Source organism: Motacilla alba, chromosome 15 (assembly GCF_015832195.1).
Source record: "Motacilla alba alba isolate MOTALB_02 chromosome 15, Motacilla_alba_V1.0_pri, whole genome shotgun sequence".
NCBI classification, from domain to species: domain Eukaryota; kingdom Metazoa; phylum Chordata; class Aves; order Passeriformes; family Motacillidae; genus Motacilla; species Motacilla alba.
The window spans coordinates 2827783-2846762 of NC_052030.1; the positions used below are offsets into that span (position 1 = coordinate 2827783).

General features: G+C 37.9%; 2 protein-coding genes across 2 annotated transcripts in view; one reads left to right on the forward strand and one right to left on the reverse strand.

Annotated features, from left to right (window-relative positions):
- The window catches only part of RSPH14 (radial spoke head 14 homolog), a 71688-nt gene that overhangs the window by 16489 nt on the left and 36219 nt on the right, over positions 1-18980 (forward strand). The gene's annotated exons all lie outside the window — the stretch shown is intronic.
- The window catches only part of GNAZ (G protein subunit alpha z), a 50322-nt gene that overhangs the window by 10837 nt on the left and 20505 nt on the right, over positions 1-18980 (reverse strand). The window contains exon 2 of the mRNA XM_038152602.1: positions 17260-18535. Within this exon, the coding sequence (XP_038008530.1) occupies positions 17260-17982 (723 nt within the window). The 5' untranslated portion in view covers positions 17983-18535. The remainder of the gene's footprint in view (positions 1-17259; positions 18536-18980) is intronic.

Sequence of the window (18980 nt, forward strand, 5' to 3'; positions counted from 1 at the left end):
ATAGTGCAGAAATCTGCAAGAGAACTACACAGGAATACACAAGTGAAAAGAGAAATGTTTATTTACTCTTTCAGGCTACTGACTAACCTACTTTTGTATAGTTTATTCATAATCCAAGCTTTTGCTGATACTGTCTGTGTAAAGAAAGAATGCTTTTCATTACACCTTCTTTGAAATTGGCATTTTTCTAATACATTGCAGGGTGGGGAAGGGTATTAATAGGTGAATATTGCTTTCTGACAATTGTCTTAATTGAAGTAAAACAATATATTGCTACATAAGAGGAAATTAATATTCCTTTTTAAAATGACATGGGGACAGATTGCAAAATCTCGTGCCTGTGAATGCCCTTTCTCTGGAGAAAATACCCATATGATATAAAGAAAAGAGTGTTTATTAAGTAAGTAGGATTTCATTTCAACACACTCAAGCCCAGCTTTCAAACAAGACTCTCTGGATCTTTATGAATGATGTAAGATGAGGAGTCATTTGTAACATTAGGATGAGAAAACAGGGAAAACCAGCAAGAATTATCATAAGCATGGAATGACTATGATATGAATTTAAATAAACTAGTTCTTTTCAAAAAGAAATATCTGAGGGAGAACACGTCATAGCTCATAAAACCATGAATGGTATGGAAATGTTGAATAGCAGATTAGTTTTTCACCATTTCTTACCATGCAAGAAGTAAGAAACATCAAATTAATTTATCTGACAGCAGACAAGTATTCCTTCCATACAGTGCATAATTAAATGTAAAACTCTGTCATGAGATGTTAGAGAATCATAATGATAATAGTAAAAGTCAAAAAAAGTATAATTAGGTTCAAGAAGCAATTAAATTAAAAGGGCACTTAAACAAATGTTGATGTTGATGCTGATGCAATCTGCTGTTCAGTTACCTGGGAGGGTAAATTGCAGGAAATATCAGTGTATGCTTGATCTGTTCCCATAATTTTCCTAAATGTCCATTGTTGCCCACAGTCAGACACAGACTGCTGCAGGTACTGGCTGTGACCTAGTACAGCTTGTCTGTGTGTTTTGGCTGTCAGAACAGCTCATCCTTGGGGAGAAATCAGTTGTTTATTTCCCTGTTGGTGAAAATTTCTCCTTTATGTAACCCATGTGAAATCGCTTCAGTTCCCAGGCAATTTTGCCTTTCCCATTAGTCTTGCCCAGCTTAGAAAAAGTTTGTTTCACACACTTCACCATCATTTGAAGTAGTGAGTGTTTCTCATTGAAAGATAGGCAAAAGCTCTTGGCACTGAAAGTACTGACCTCTAGAAATTTGCATTGTCCAATCTGGAGTGTTTAAATGTCAGAAAGACAGATAGACAAAGAAAGAAAGAAAGAAAGAGAGAGAGAGACTGGTTCACATTGATGCTGAACCAGTTTTCACCAGAATAAGTTGGCCAGTTGTTTCATTCTTCAGTAGTATCTGAGCAATAAAAGCAGCCTATTATACACCAAAAAAAGGTAAATGGCGCTTTATACTGAGAAATTCACTGCACAGAAAAAAGTCTCACAAATCCTGAGACCACTTCTCAGACTGTGGGAGATGTGGAGAGGGATGCAACTTACCCTGAAATTCTTGCAGGAGACTGGCTTCTTGTTTTATTGCACCTTTGAAGATATTTTGGGTAGAGTTTACAGAGTTTAGCACAGCAAGAGCTCTTGTGGGAACAACAGCTGCGTTCCCTTTGTAGCCTGTCCATGTTGCAAGATTAAGGTAGCAGGAGCAAGTGGATATTTTTAGCACCCTTGCCTGTAATTCTAAAAAAGTTCTTCCCATTGTGGGGGTTCTGAGGTTGCCTCCTACTAACCTGGAAGGAACAAAGGCTGAGGAGCACAAAGGTCAGTGCAAGAGTCAAGAATGAAAAGGCAAGAGGAAGAAAGCTGAAGGGAAACTGCAAAGCAGCCACAAGCAGAGGGTCTGAATCTGGGTCTGATCTTGGCCTTTTTTGCATTAACTGAGAAAAGTACTAAAAGTGCAAAACCAGCATGTTTGGCATCATGGAGAATCTTGTCTTCACTTTCAATAAATTCTTCTGGTTTTAAGCAACATTGCTGGGATTCAGAACAAATCAGTTTCAAGAGATAATTTCTACGAAGTTATTTCAGAGCAATTGGAGAAGGAAAGAAATGATGAGGTATGCTGAACAAATGCTTCTCTCATATTTGAGATGGAAATTCTAATCTGTTGGGCTACAAAGAAGTAGAACTAATTTTGTTCAATCGGGACTGTATTTAAGAAAACCCCAAACACCTTGATGTTGTGGTCCCAGGTTACAGGAACACATTTTCTCTTCACTGAGCTCTGTCTCATTCAACTTGCAAGATGGACAATGTCCTGTGATAGTCAACATTTGTCTTTAGAGTCACAACTCAATTTACGGATTCATGCTTTACTACAGACTTGCTGTTTATGAACTGCTCAAAAACCAGAATTACTGGTTTCTTCTCAAGCTTATAATTATTGTATCTGAATATTTCATTGACTACATTTGTTTCCACAGCATGTTGTCAGATCAAGAGGTGCTGTTGAAAGGAACTTATAAATAGGGAATGAAACAATCTATACAATGAGAAATTATAGGGAAGAAACAATCTATACAATGATAAATTATAGTTAGAAGGAACCCAGTAATTCTAGACACCCAATCTAATTTTCTAGAACATAAGTTTTCAGCACATATATTAATGTATTTAACAAGATTAGTAGGTTTTTCAAGATATCAATGATATCTGGTGTAGCTCTGAATAATCAGAACTACTACAAATCAAATCACAGCATCTCAAATTAGGTTCCTTTGAGAAAAGTTAGGAAGAGTGTGGGATTACCTAATAAAATTGTCATTTAATAAACACATTTGGAACTAAAAAGGAACGTGGACCTATGCCAGGTTCTAGTACAGTTTTCCAATAGTGTTCCACTGCTTAAGCCACATTAACTTTCTGCTTTCCTGTTAGCCTGTGTTCCATTCATTTCACATTTTCTTCCCTCTGCTAGAGATGATGGCAGTGCTCCTGCAGTTGACAGTCTTATTTATCACATGAGCCCCCATTAATCATAGAAAAATCATTGCATCCATTGAAAGAGGCATAAAATCTGTGGAAAAAACCCGTCATCAATATAAAGTTGGAATCAAAATATACACAAACAAGACAGTCAAAATAAGGTTACAACAACATTCTCCCATTTACTAACTCTTGATTATTTGATTGCACCAGAGCACTTAAACTCCTCTCCACCTCATCCTCAACCCACAATGCTTCACAATTCAAACTTACTCCCAACCTCCTCACTCTTCCAGTGCTGTTTCTTCCTCTGACTTGTACATTCCAGATGAGAAACAGTGCTTATATAATTTTGTACCATTAGAGGCTGAGCAGATCTCCATAATAATGGTTTGTAACATTCATATTAGCACAGAAATTTGCACAGTTTAAAATAATTCAAACTTGCAAAGGAATTAGGAAAAAAAACTTCTGATACCCTTGCTGTGCCATCTAAAATATAAATATCTTGTTAAAATAATGAAATTCCTAATTGTTTTTCTTTTATAATAATGGTTGAAAATATTTTTTCCCTGCAAATGAGTAATTTTTTTAAAATCACCATACATTTGACCATTTGCAGAAAGGCAGATTTATTGTCTTCTGTCCCCAGCTTCCTCATGTTTAGTAGAGTAAGAGTCATTTTGGTGTATTTAAGGGTCTCTCTAGGTATCAGAGAAAGAATCTGAGAAAGAATCTTGGCTGTGGCTACTTCTAAATGGATCCTCTTTTATTATTATAAAATTCCTTCTCTCCTACACTGGGGAAAGTACCACTCTTGTGGCACTTTAATCCTAGAATTTGCAGTGCTAGAAGATAGGGCTGTGCCTTTTGTACATCCATCACCAAATTTTATTGTTGATTGTGTGTGTGAATTTCAGTGAGACCAGATTGTTTTTCCTTAAACTGTTGGATTCCATACATCTAACACATCACATTATTTATTTTATCTTGCCATCAAATAATTCCAGCTGAAATTGATAGCTGAGATCAAGAGGGGTGTCAGATGTGCTGAGACTGAGTTACACAAGGAGGTGTCTCGTGGGACTCTCCTGCTCTCAGGAGACAATAGAAACAGCATTATTGGCTTATTTCAAAAACATTACCATGTCACTTGAACTGGTTCTTGTGGGATCACAAGGGGAATCACAGGAAGTGCTGGTGGAGTAATGACAAGTTGGATAACAGAACAGAGCAACAGGGAAGGAAAAAAGAGAAGCTATTTGAACATTTGATTATTTCTGATATTACAGAACTACTTTTTTTTTAACGTTTACTAACTTTTTTTTTAACACTAACATTTTTCTTAAATGTTTACTCCATGTGAGTAACAATGCAGTAGCCTTGGCAGCCTGCCTGATGTCTTTTGCAACAAATCAACTTCTAGTGTTGTCTCTGTAAAATAACTCCTTTCTGGTTGGGGGAGTCTTAATTAATGGATCTAGGATTGAATCAAGAAAGGGACATTCTGAGAATTACTTATAACAGAGGAAACAAGGAGGAAAACTAACCAAGTTACCAGCTTTTGCAGGCTGGAAGGGATTTAATTTATTTGCAAGGCTGCTTATCACTTGTCCATTTCTCGTATTCCTTAAGGAAGTGTAGACTGATTTTCTATTCAATCCATTAAAAGGGAAAAAGCTCTTGGGTTGTGTACTGCTTTCCTATTTTCAACTTAGTGTTTAAATATTAGGTCAGAAATACTGTAATTAATTTTGTACCCAATTATAGCAGAAAATAATTTTGGTCCAGTGACCCCTGAATCTGTCCTAAGCACAGAGAGAACCTGAGATGCCTTCTCCTCCAACTTCTGTTTTCCACTGCATTCATTTCAAGTCCCTCTTCAGGTTTCCATGGAAATAGCACAGAAGTGTGCTTATATTCTTGGCATTAAAATATTCATAAAAAGGGATAAAGAGATGGTTTAAATGACAGATGCTGTATTGCTGAAGCAGGCAATCAAATTTAGGGTTCTTGTCTGTAAATGATCATGTGTGTAAGCGAATGCATTCTGGAGAGAACAGGCCCAGAATAAATTCCTCACAGCGGCAGGAGAAGGGATAGGCAGGACAAACCGGACCTGCAGAGAAGGCAGGAATGGGATGCAAGATTTCCCAGAACAATGTAAAATAAAATGCTGCTAAGATTTTGCTATTAGAAGTTGAAGCCTTTCTCAGGGAAAGAGAAGACGATTTAAGCTTACAGAATTACTTTTGTTAATTGAAAAAAAACATTGCATAACTCCAAACTATTTAATTAAATTTTAAAATATTACCTGTATAAAGCTTCTAATTCCTTTCAGTTATTGCAAGTAGAATATTTCATACAAAATTTAAATTTAACCCTTTCAAAAAGGCTCTCATATTTGAACTCTTGAGTACATTGAATATTCTAAAAACCTCAAAATTCTTTTAATCTTAGAAAATCTATCTGGAAGCAGGAAATGCACTGGGTTATCTATATTTTTATTAATGAATCTTATTCAGATGAATCATTTTGGTTGTTTACTCATTATAGAGACTTGAAACTTGAGCACTATTAAAATTATTCTAGTAGTATAAATAAGCATTTGGATTCTAGGAAATCTGTTTTTTTGATTCAAAATATAAACTCTAGTCCTTAAAAGACCATTGCATGGGCAGATTTCACTGCAGTACTTTGACCCTCAAGGAGAATGGAGTACAGTATGTCATATAAAGGCAGCTTTTGAAAATGTATGAAAACCAAACAGTAAATAGATGTATAATTTAAAAGCTTGCTCCTAGAACATTTACTGCATAGAGGCTTGGTGTGGTTTTCATTTTCCAAGAACAAAAGTATTTTTAAAATATAAGTCTATGAAAATAAACACTTCACTATGTCAAAATGCTGTCCCTTTTAATAATGGAAGTCAAGAATGTTGTGTTGACTTGTTTGCATGAAGTTACTCTCAAAAAAACTTGTAAATCATAAGGCAGATGACCAGTGCATACTGATGAAGATCTATCCAAATGTTTATTAGTCTTTATCTATAAAATCAGCTTGACTTCTGGCATGTTTATTGGTAATTCCTTTTTTTTTTTGAGAGACATTCAAACAAGGGTAATATGCCAGTCTGCTAAACCAATTATCCAAGCTCTGCGTGCAACAAATATTCTAGGACATTTTTATGCTAAAAAAGTGTTTTAAGAAGTATCTCTTTCAAAAAACATCTTTTTTTAATAAGCCATACACATCTGGAACAGAGAAAAGCAAGACAGACAAGGAAGATTAAGCCACTGATGCAAAGTGATAGAACAATCAAGAAATGAACCCCTCATCTCCACTGCTCTACCACAGAGAAAGAACATTATAATATGGAAAAGTTTAGGAATTGCTATTGTAGAGTCACTGCAGATTTATGCTCTTTTGACTGCATCTATAAAGTATAATTACTAAAATTTTAAAACCAATACACACCCTCTCATACACAATTCTATATTACGATGTTGCCATTCAGGCCTCAGCTCTGGGGATTGGGCTCCTGGAACAGCAATGTATGACATAAATACCAACACTGAATCAAGAGGAGCACATCAAAAGGAGCAGCAAGGACTTAGAGGGAGTATTTGTCATCTGCTGAACAATGAGAGAGAACAGCAGGACACTAAACAACTATTGAAGGAGAGATCCTTCGAGGATACATTAGGGGATTTAGATGGCAATGGCTCAATCATTCTTTCTGGAAGGTGCATTTGTCATCATATGACACTTCCATTTTTAAAAAACTTATCTTCTTTCTCCCACCAGAAATGCCCCTTGCCCTAATCAGAGCTGTATGACACAGATACCACTTTATCACTGAATTTTAACAACAGTGGAGGTGTTTTATGTCCAGGATTTATTACCATAGAAAACCTGTTGGTTTCCAGCTTGCACTTTTGGATAATCATGTAATTTCCCTATTGTTCAGAGGATAATCATCTTCATAACAGAGGAAACAGTTGAATTATAAAAGCATTTGTCAAGCTGTTCCAGAAAACTCTGATCACTTCTTAATGAGCATGCCCTAGAATCCTTTGTGTAATCCAACTGAGAAGGCACCTTGAAAAAGCCTTCAGTGGAACAAGGGTTATAATTTCTCTAAAATCTTAACATTAAGTAGAATCTGCAACTAACTGAAATCATACCATCTGTAAAATCCATATTCAGAATACTTTTCAAGTAAATCTCTAACTAATAACTCCCAATTACCTTCCATTCAAGACAGATGCTGGCTAATTTGGAGCAAAAAACCTCAAAACATGGGACAGGGCTCCTCAGAAAAAATACTACTGCATAAACGATAAAATCATATTATTTATTAATTTTTCTGCCTCTAGTGCAAAATTGAAAACTAATTTATGCCCTCTTCAACCTAATAATGATTCTTATAAGTGGGATAAAAAATGAAAAAAAAAAAAAACCAAACCAAGATTTTTTCAGAGGTTTATGGATGGGAAAGAGTTCAGATACCAAGCAATAAGTCAATCTACCAGCATGGGCTGTAAATTCAATACACAATCATGTAGGTGAGCCAAGACTTTATCTGATAAGTCATCTTCTCTTTGCTGGCCAGCTGCACCTCACTTGACATTGCCCTGCTGTGTGACTGATGCCCTTTTAGCAGGAGCTCTTATTGAGCTATGTCAACTTCAAAAAGTGAAAGAGTGGTATTACAGAATGGGGATGACTTATTCATGAAAATATTTCCATTGATGAGGGAGAATGATTGAAAAATCAAACTGAGGAAAGCCAGACTTTTTTCTTCTGTATTTCTTAGCTGTACAGTGCCTCACTTTTCTCTGATATTGTACAAGAGCTTCCCTATTTATATTGTACCTGTACATTGAGCAATACAACAAATTGCACATAAAACTGATTTCTAAATAGGAAAGTCAGCTTCATGAGTCAGAAAGCAAGATATCATCCAGGATCTATTTACCAATAAAGGAAACAATTGAGAATGTGCAGTATTAATAAAGAAAATTCATACTAATAAAAATGAGCAATTTCCTCATAGCAAATAACGAATGCAAAGAGCACAGAAATACAGAAGTATTAATCAGGAAAGCAAAATACAAAGAATTAAAATCTGGAGCCTGGTTTTGTTCATATTGAAATCAGTGGTAGTAATACTTTAATTCATTTTGTTGTTTGAAAACTACTATCAATAAAATGAAATCAATATCTACAATACGATCTGTTGGAATTCTGTACAATTTCCCAGTACTTCTTCAGTAAAACAAATATTTCAAGTATTAAGCTCCATGTGTGATGATATAAATATAAGGATTTTCATCATTTAGTTGTATATTTTACAGGACTCTATTAAACCACTACACCCATCCAAGCCAGGACCAGACAGGTTTCCCAAGCAAGTTGTTCCCCACTGGCTCATCTTTTAGCACATGGGGACAACCTGTACTGCTCCTGTGCCTTTAAAATTTCCTTCTTGAAGGATGTCCAGCTTTCCTGGCCTCAGGGCTGTCCCCTCAAAGGACAGCCAGTCCCCTAAACAGGCCAAGTGCAAGGTGCCAGTTCTGCTGAGCTCCCTCCTTGCTTCTGAGAATTGCAAACTCTCGCTTTGTGACTGCTGTGCCAGGGCAGCCTGCAAGCAGCACGTCAGCCACCAGCTCTCCTATTCCTTCTGCAGAGTTTCTGGCCACCCATTGCAGCACTCCAGTGGTGCCAGTCATCCCTCCAATTTCTGGGATGGCATCTATGGCATGGCTTTCCTGCTGTGCAGTGCCTTCCAGCTCTCTGGTTTGTTGCCCATGCTGTGGGTGTTGGTGTAGATGCACTTCAGCTGAGCTACTGATCCCACCACCTTCTGGGGGAATGAGCACTACTCCTACTCGTGACCATTCTCAGGCTTTTCCATGATTTCTAACACATCAATAACCTTTATGTCTTTGCTGCCACCTGGATCAGCCTTAGCTGCCAGAGAAAAGTTGGTTCAGCTTCTTTCCTAAAACAACAGAATTAAACCCCCCACTATTTCAAGTCAGTATTTATCTGACCTAACTTCCAGACAGTTGTTCTTTGCCTTTCTCTCTCAGATTACGTATTTCTTTAAATATTGAGTATTTTTTGCTCCTTCAGGTATTTATACACTAAGCAGGTACTTCACTTTTTTTAGCTCTACAAAACTAATTAACCTTTTGAAACTTTTTAAAATGCTCTAAGTCTCAGTCTGGATTGCTGGATAGCAATGACAGCCACATGCTCTGCAAAGCACTGCCTCCAGGACATTTTAGGCACAAAGCATTTACTCCTGTCAACTTTATTTTTTTTTTTTTAACATATCTTTAACCTCCTTTGTTAACCTCTCACATTTCCAATTCAGTTGGATTTTTTTTTCCTTTTTCCATGTGTGGGTTGTTGAGGTGTTATTGATTTATTTATTTCTAATTCCTGCTTTGATTTGATCTCTGAAGAATAGCAAAGGCACTTAGCAAGCTCCTATTGGAGCCATCCCTCTCTGTAGCACTGCCAGGAGAATGCACACTATCAGTACAGGCTTTATAAAAATTAGTGTACTCTGACAAGTCCAATGACATCCCTAATCAGTATTACCAGGGTGCTACTGCAAAACATTTACACCAGCAGAATTCCAACTGATCTGGGGAAATATTAATGGAAATAAGCTCATTGCTATGTCAGAGTTGCAGTGGGAAGGCTCAGGCTGCTGAAGTGCTGGGAGCTTTGGCAGGGTTGGGCTGAAGCCATTGTCAGCAGCTGTGACACCCAGTGCTGTGTTGGCAGGGAAAGAGCAGAGGGAGAACATCAGGGTGGTGAACTGAGGGGCCTGGCTGTCCTGGAGGAGGTGCACCACGTCTGACACACCATCAGTGGTCTTCCACAAAATCAGTTTAGGCACAAGCTTCCTCCCCACAACTGACTAAAGGATTCTTGCTTCTCATTTTATGCTAAATTGGCATAAACTATTATCAACAGTTTATTATTACTGATGGGAAATGGCTGGGAGTTGGTTCCTATTAGCAAAGTAAAATATGACCAGTCAGTAAATAATGAGAAAAAGTACACAGAGAGTATGTGGACTGTGTATTTTGAAAGCAAGTTGTCTCAATCAGCTTAATAACGGAAAGAAAGGACAGTATCAAGCTTAAATATCTAAAAAATAAATGACAGGAGTTAGAGAGCTGAATTAATTGGAGTAGAGGAGTTATTCATTGTCTGCTAATTTTGAAGTATAATCAGGGGACACTGTCATTGGTTGACAAGTTGAAAGTTTAACTAAGCACATTAATAGCTTTCAAAAAATGCATTTTGATGCTCAAAAATCTTTCCCGAGATACAGGCATATGTATTCAGTCTTGGCAGCACACAATCAAAAAAAAAAAAAAAAAAAAAAAGCAGTAAAAGTGCAGCAACAAGGGCAAATTACTAAAGCTCTGTAAGTGTATAGGATCTGTTTAATGTCCAAGCTTATTTAATACCTTAGTTAATGACAGAAGGAGTAACTATAGTAACAGATAACATTACATTAATACATGCCATGAACACAGGCCAGGTTTAAGACAACAATATAGCAGAATTAGAATTAATTTCAGCTGTATGCCAAATCGTGGAGATTTTTTAAAATTCATGTAAGTAATTCAATTCAGGGATTTTGCAGAATTGACAGAGAGTAGTCACTAATGATCCTTACAAAGGAAACAAGCAAAATGAATTTCAAGTTGAGTAAGAGTTTTGCATACACAGAATATTTTATATGCAAAAAACCAAGGAACAAAGAAAGTTATATCTGAAAAGGCTCTAGTCTAGATTCAGTGCTGCTTCAAACTGCCTCATGAGAATATTTTTAGGTATGGTTTGATGATAAAGTATTTGGATTTGCAAAACTCTATCGCTTAAATAAAACTGACCACCTCTTGCAAGAGCCTATAACAAACATCTATATTTTCTTAAGTTGAAAAGTTTCTGTCAGGGCCTAGAATGGCTCCTTTTACCAGTGCTGTCTACCTCAGCCAGAACATGCTCAGCCAGTGTTACACTAGTCGGTATAAAAGGTTATTAGGATGATTACCCTGTAAGGATATTAGTGTAAAGGCAGTGGACAAACTCAATAGTAAATTTTGAAAAAGAGAACATGATGAATCCTGTAGCCCTCCAAGAACAAGAATGCTCAGGGACCAGTCCATGGCCAATGCTGGCCTGACAAGGTTGTTGATTTGACCTGCAATCTAAATTACTGACTTGTAATAATGGAAGAAAGTTCTGAGAAATCCACCACCACCAAAACTCACTCTGAAGCTTATTAACAGCAAGGATCCTTCTGTGTTCCAGCATTTCTGCTGGTTTTTGAAGCTAATTGGACCCCACTACTCTGTCCAGGGTTGGCATACCACAGAGAGTTGTGACAGCTTATACACCTACAAAAATAAACCAAAGTAGCTGTTTTTCTAGAACAGGATGGAATTTTCCTTTTTTTTTTTTTCTTTTTTTTTTCTCCCTGTTGGCACATTTCTACTCACTGTGATTGTTAAGTAGACAACATACAGAATTATGAGAGATGATATCAACCCTTCTCTCCCACTACATGGATTCTAAGTTTCTAAACTCAGACCACATTATTCTTTTTGTGGCATTGAGATTGAGTGGGATCTTGACCCCTTACACTGCAGTCAAGTGAATTTCCAAGCTACATCTATAACATCAAGGTTTCTAGTAAGTCTTTTAAAAGTTGCTCCGTTTATTGTTATGTTTGCATTAAAACCTACATATTTTCATCACAAAGAAGTAAAACTGATTGCCTGAACTATGCCACTCTACTTCATACACATTAAGTTTCAGAGAACCTAATTAACTTCTGAAAATTAAACCTCTACATGTCCAAGAAGCATATTATCCATAAGGCTAGGCCAGGCTTGTCACATGTGCCTCACAGCCCTAAAATTATGTGGCATTCCTTACTGTTCAAGGGATTCTTTGAGGGCAAATTTGCAGCTTGCTTTTAAGGAAATGATTTGCAATAGAGTCATCTAGAGAGCTGCACATGAAGATGACAATATGCTGTCAAAGAACCTCGTATTGCTCTGGTGTATTCCTCTTCTAACTCCTTGCTTGCTATAACCAGTTCTCCAATTTCACTTGGATCTTTCCTATACAATATATTTGAGATGTTCATGCCTTTCCAAACCTGTTGAAAGAGGCAGAGACATTCAGTTCTTTCCTTCACAAACTGATTCTTTATCCAACTGATATTATCCAGTGTGTATGATCAGCTCCTCTGCCTGACAGTGGCTGTGGCTTTCTGACTCATGACAATTCTCCCAGTGCTTGACAGGTGCCTTGTGTTCATGTGTACTATGCTGCTTTAACCCTGCAGTTACAGAGCAAGCTTTACTGCCTCTACACTGGTAGGCATTCCTGGAATTCAGCTGGGTTTTGCTTGGGGATTTTTCCTTCATTTATAGTTTGAAGAGCAGCAGTGTTACTGGATCACTGAGATGTTAACTTAAGTTCTGTTTATTCATCTGTCAGTACCTGTGTCTTTCCACCTAAGAACTATTCTGAGCCTGAAGTTCATAGGATATTTAGGAGCATTCTGCCACTCCTGATGCCTCAGTGTTTTACTTACCTTAGTGCTGTAATGCTTGGAATTCATTTAAAAATCACAGCAAAACACCTTACCCAGTCTAGGACTTTTGAATACAGCCAGTCACAGAGACCAAAACCAGGGAGTTACATCATCTCTCAGGCATTTGTCATGGGGGATTTTAGCCATTGCCTGCTGCTACCTAAATACGTCAGGAAATTCAGTCATCTAATTCAGATGTAAGTCTGACAACTAGCCCTGGATACCAAGGCAGGCAAATACTGCCCAGTAGGTCCATTACTTCTGTGCCATGGTTTTCCAAAACAGGTAAAAATCTTTCTGGTTTTGCCCCTGTGCATTTCTTCTAATTAAGCCTACTGCTCTATAGTGATGGAAATATTTCTCTGTAGGTTTAAATACAGGGTTGTCTTAGGGATTAGTCTATTGACATGAAACAGATAAGCAAAGCTTCCCAGGCTTTTACAGCCTGATACTGGCATCTTCCTGCAATCATACAATGCCATTAGAATGAGTCTGTTATTTTTAATTCCATAGTGTGGCACATTATCATATTTATTGCCTTTTTTTTTTCCAAATTAGAGGAAATAATTTAGTGAACACACAAACAGAATTATTTGCATATGAAGTTACTGCTAGTATCTGAAGTTACATAGAATGTAAAGTTCAGGGTATGGCAACAAATCCAAAATATGAAAAACTGCTGTCCCATGTGTTCTATGTGAGAATATCCACATAAGAAGCATACAATTATAATGAACAATGTAAACAAAAATAAATCTTCAGACTTGAAAGAATATCTAGTAAAAAACCTGCAAATTGGCAGTTGATCAATCATTTCCTGTTATGTATATTCATTATTTTACTGCTGTTTACGTATTTTAGAAGGTCCTGAGGTGGGAATTGTGATGCATTACTATATAAAGTTACAGCTGGGTAAGGGACTATATATATATATATATATATTACTTTGTTAAGTGCAAAAAGGCTAGAATTTCATTGGCAGTGTTGAAAGATTACACACACGAGTACTGAAGTCATCTAGGCTCCCACACAAACTTCACTATGAAAAGTCTTGAAATGGAAAAGCTTCATGAAAAAATGTAACAGAGTAGGTCAGTCTTTTTCTAGGATTCCCAAGTGACTTAGTTTGTCAGAAAAATGTTTCCTGACATGATGTTTTACCACTGGTAATAACAGGTACTAGAGGGGCTATGGGTACACAGATCACAATTTCCCCTCTGTCCTGTTAGTATTAGCATTGCAGAAAAAGAGCTGCATGCCAGAAAGGATTTTTAATACCCTGAATTACTGAAAAAGCTGAACTGTCAGGAAAGGCAAATAAGCCCCTTAAGTATTTGGCCTCAGGGAAAAAAAAGGGAAGAAAAAAATGTTACCAATGTTATTTACTTGATAAAAAAATTCCTTACAGAAACAGGATTTCTGTTCAAAATTCATACAATTAACATATGACAGAAGGCTTCCCAGTTATTATTGGATAATTGAGAGGTTCGATTATGTCCCCAGCAATTAGGGTTGCATGAGGCCTACTCCAACCTGAACTGTTTGCTGCAGCATTCTGACTTTTTCATCTGCATCTTCCTTTCAACAATATACTAAAAAAATAGCCTCAGAAAGCCAAAAATTTAATTTTTATATTCAGTTGCAGTAGCTGTAAGAAAGGGAATAAAAATTACTTGTTACCTGCAAGCAGTTTTCCTCTAACATCCTTACTTACATTATTACTGAACCAGTGCCATTTTTAGACCTGCACAACAGTTACTTGGTATCTCCTGCACCATGTGAATCTCTAGTGACTACTGACCTCAGAAATTCTCAGGCACACACTCCTGTTTAACTCAGTTCATTAGGTACTTTATTGTTGCACCTTTAACATCTCAAACCCTGTTGCAGCTACAGGCTGTGGAAAAAAATCATCCGTGAAATGTACAGCAGGACAGAGCTGGACAGATGGGCACACTGACAAAGAAACCAAGAGTCCTTTCCATGGGAACAGGCAGCAGCAGTGACTTCTGAGAGTACAGATTATTTACATTCTCTAGCACACATTCATTAAAAGAGAAACAGAAATGAAGATGAAACATTTAGATATTAATGGGTAGTGCCTTCGAAGTGCAGGATGCAACATGCAAGAAGGCAAAAAAAGGATTACTTGATAATGTAACATTATCAAAGGCCAGAGATGGTATCTTAATATGCAATAAAAGATACAATGGGTCAATCAGCTGCTAAGGAACATGAAAAATAAGACAAGTAATTTATTTGACATAATAGAGAAGAAATCAGCATGGGATATAAAAACTTAAGGCAACCTTCTCAGAGTGCTGGTCAGGAATAATAATCATACAATAAATCAATAGTAACGCAAAGGTATTTTACAATTTTGCAACTGTGTCAAAAGAAGAGGCAGCTGTTACGTGGTTGAGTCATGCTAACTAGCTATGGTGCATGAAATGATAAAGCTGTATTTATTAGATTAGGTAGGGGAAAAACCTCCCAAGATATTGTAGAAATGAAACCAGACACAGATCACATTTCCAAATAACCCTAGATAAGCAGGAAAAATATTGTTACAGAGTGACAGAGCATTCAAGGTGAAGGAAAAAAGTGAACCATAATTATTCATTTGGCTTTCTCTTTAGTAAACAGCTAAATATCACATATGTTCAACAAACAAGCAAAAATATTGGTTTGTCCACGTCTACAAACTATCAACTCAGGTGATTTTGTTCCTGGGAATGATGTTACCCAGAATAAAGCATGGCAGGAGAAAGACAAAAGCCCCTGAAAAAGTCAGCTTTCCCCTTCTGTTATTTGTTTTCAGGATAAATTTAACTTAGTCACTTAAAATGTCACACAAAGGAAAAGTTGTCCAGGCAGCCGACAGTTCAGGCATTATTTTTGTTCTCCTGTTCTGCTCACTGGTGTCACTACAACAATCTCACCCTCAGCCGACTTCACGACTCAGCTATAATCAGAACCCACAGTGTGCAGAACTGGTTTTCCCCCCATTTTTTACCATATCTGTCAATCATTACTTTAACGCATCTTCAATAAAGACAGAGTTCACGCATAGCATTTCTCCACTTCTGTCAACAGGATCACACAAGTTTTCATATTCATCCAGATCATTTGCTCAACTTTCACAGTTTATAAATCAGCCAGATTCTTACATGCTATCTCAAGCAGTAAGTTATGTTTGGCAGTCGACTAGTTTTATTTAGCAGTTCTCTTCACCACAGATACTACACCAGGAAGCATTTTACACTCTGCAATTCAATCACTTGTAGGGCTTTTCTCATGAGTGGCAGTCTCAATGTTGCAGTTCCAGTAATATACCAATGTAGGTACTATTGTTGATCTTGTATGGACCAATGCTCATAAGGATTTTTCAGAGTATATTGATTTTTTTCCCATTCAGGTAGTTCTTTTTGATTTTTAAATCTGAACAGTAAGGCAGGAAAAGTCAAAAGAATTGCAAGAAACTCCTAGTCAGGGTCTAATGTAAAATGCTTTTCCTAATATGTCTGAAAATGAGGAGAAATAATTAGTGGCAATGTTTCTCTCACGTCAGGAGGAGGTTACTAAACAAAAAGCAGATACAGAAATCTGTTACAATAAGAAGGCACTAATGCCTTCTAAGACAAGAATCTCCAGATAATGAAGGGTAAGTCCACACACAGGACTGTGGAATGGCTCATCAGAATAGTACAGAGAAGAAAACAGAAGTGCTGTTTATAAACAGTAAAGTTACTACAGAAGATTAGAATAGGGAAATATTATATATGTGATAAGCTATACCAACAAAAAGGAGCCATCATGCATTCCTACCCACAAACTCCCTTCTCTTAAACAGCATGTTTTACAAGGCTGTCAAAAAAATTTTTTAAAGTAAAACCCCTGTGAAGCTTAATTCAGGCACTTTGAAAGTCACAGCAAATATATATTTGTGTATCTGTAAGCATTCATCTACTCCCCACGGCTACTGTATTTGCATGCTGTGAAAACCAGAAGCTAACATTAAAGACTATTAAATGGGAATGGCTGTTCTTTGGACAAGGCAAATTGGCCATTTAACTAGAAACAGTCAATATTTTAAATATAAAAATGTCATATTAATTAAAAAACATGTTTAATTAAGTTTAAAAATTAATTTCATCCCAAATTCCTAATGAAAATCCTGGGGAAAAAAGGGGGAGAAAACTGTTACTTACTATTATTTTACCTTTGACATTTCCCAGGACCTTCTGTTGCCCAAATGAACCATCCCTGTACACCAGGATGTCACTACTGCCTACCTTTCTAAGTGGTGTTTGAAGTAACAGTTAACCATATAAACTTTTAGCTAAAGGCACCAAAAAAATTAAAAATTGGCGGACATGTGAAAAGCGCCTCCATTTCCCAAAAGTAACATTAAATCACTAACTCTGTCCAGTGGGGAAAACTATCCAAATAAAGGAACCATAGCTTCTGGGTTTTCCTGATGATTGGGGATTACTGCCTTGAGTGGGAAAGAAGGAGGGGAGATAAAAGACCAAATACTGAAGAAAGAGAAAGGAAAAGAAGGAAAGAGAACAAGGAGCAGAAGGTGCACTTACTGTTTGGTTGTCTTCATACAGCTTCAAGTCATACCCACTCAGCTCCACACAGAAAATTATTGCTGTAACCCCCTCGAAACAGTGGATCCACTTTTTGCGTTCAGATCTCTGTCCACCCACATCCACCATTTTGAAAGTCAGCTCTTTGAAGGTGAACTTATTTTCCACAATCCCTGTGGTCATGTCCCGAGACCGTAGAATATCTTCCACCGTGGGGATGTAGTCCAGGGCTGCGATCCGTTCCAGGTCGTTCAGGTAGTAGGCAGCGTTATCCTCCAGGTGGTACTCGTTGGAGCGGCAAAAACACTCCTGCACGCCAGGGTCTGCCCACAGCCTCTTCATCACCCCCAGCAGCTCAGGGGTGATCTCCCCTTTGCTCTCAGCTGGGCCTGTCAGGGCAAAAAGCTGCACTGCATCGTATGCTCTGTCAGGATTGTGAAATTCTATCTTGAGGGTGGCCAGAGCTCGAATGATACGTGTGAGAGAGTCAATTGCATTATAGATAATCAGAGGTTTGTATTCCTTACAGGCCTCCAAGTTAAAGCCACCGCTGTGAATGATTTTCATCTGCTTTACAATAGTACTCTTCCCAGAATTGCTGGTGCCCAGGAGGAGGAGTTTTATCTCTCTTCGTTGTCGCTGACTTTCAGAGCGCAGGTGGCGGTCAATCCTACGGGACCGCCGCGCTGCCTCTTTCTCCTCCGAGCTTTGCCGACATCCCATGGTACAGCAGGCAGGTACAGAAGGGAAAGGGTGCAGACTGGCTCACTCTGTTGGCGTCTCTCAAGATCTGCACTGTCTTTCAGTTCTCGTGCCAGGTACACCCCGAATGGAATAAAGGTCACTATCCAATACCTGATGATCCCCAATGCCTACAGCCACCTAATTGAGTCCCAGCAAGGGTGCAAACCCATGTAGGTATGCAGCCACAGAAATAGTCTCTTCAGCAGATCTCATGGCACTCCCCTTTCCGGTGCGTGAACTGTGGCACATTCCTGTTAATGACGGGACACTTCCCTTTGCCACAGTTTGTCTAGAACCATCAAATACCCATTTCTGTTCTGCATAATGATTTTGCTGCCTTCTGTCCAAAGGTAAGAAGCCGCACTTTTGCCTTCTCCGCTCTAGCCTTTTCTTGTGATCGTGTTCTCTGGTTGCTGTGGTGATGCTGCAAGATAAAGCTGAAGCTCTTTTCACTGCTACTGTACTTGTTTGGTTTCTCTTCCCCCACTTCTTCAGCTGATCCAGTTCAGCTCTGTAAATCTGTGCTTTCCACCTGCCGAACAATGGGAAAATAAATGAATGAGAGACTCTGCTTCCTTGCAGCAAGCCACTCACTTTTTCCTCCACTTCTAGACTTCTAAACCTTTTCTTATGCCAAATGGAAAATACGGATTGAAAAGAATGTAAAGAAAAGCAAATACCTAAAGTTATAGTAAAAGCATAGGGACAGCTGAAACTCACAAATGAAGAAAATGTTGTTTCTGAACAATAGTAAATCTCCCTTTTAGCCTTCTGTGTTTTATTATCTAAACCTACGTGAAAACAAACAGTGCTGAGCTGTGCCCCAGTTTCTCCCTCAGCAAGAGCTTATGGCAGTGCTTCTCCTGCAGTTCTGCTCCGACTGGTTTGTCTGAAGGAGAAAATGAAAACTCACAACTATTTTTCCCAGCCTCTCTATTTATATCAATATCTTGTACTCAGATAGATGTCCTCCTGAG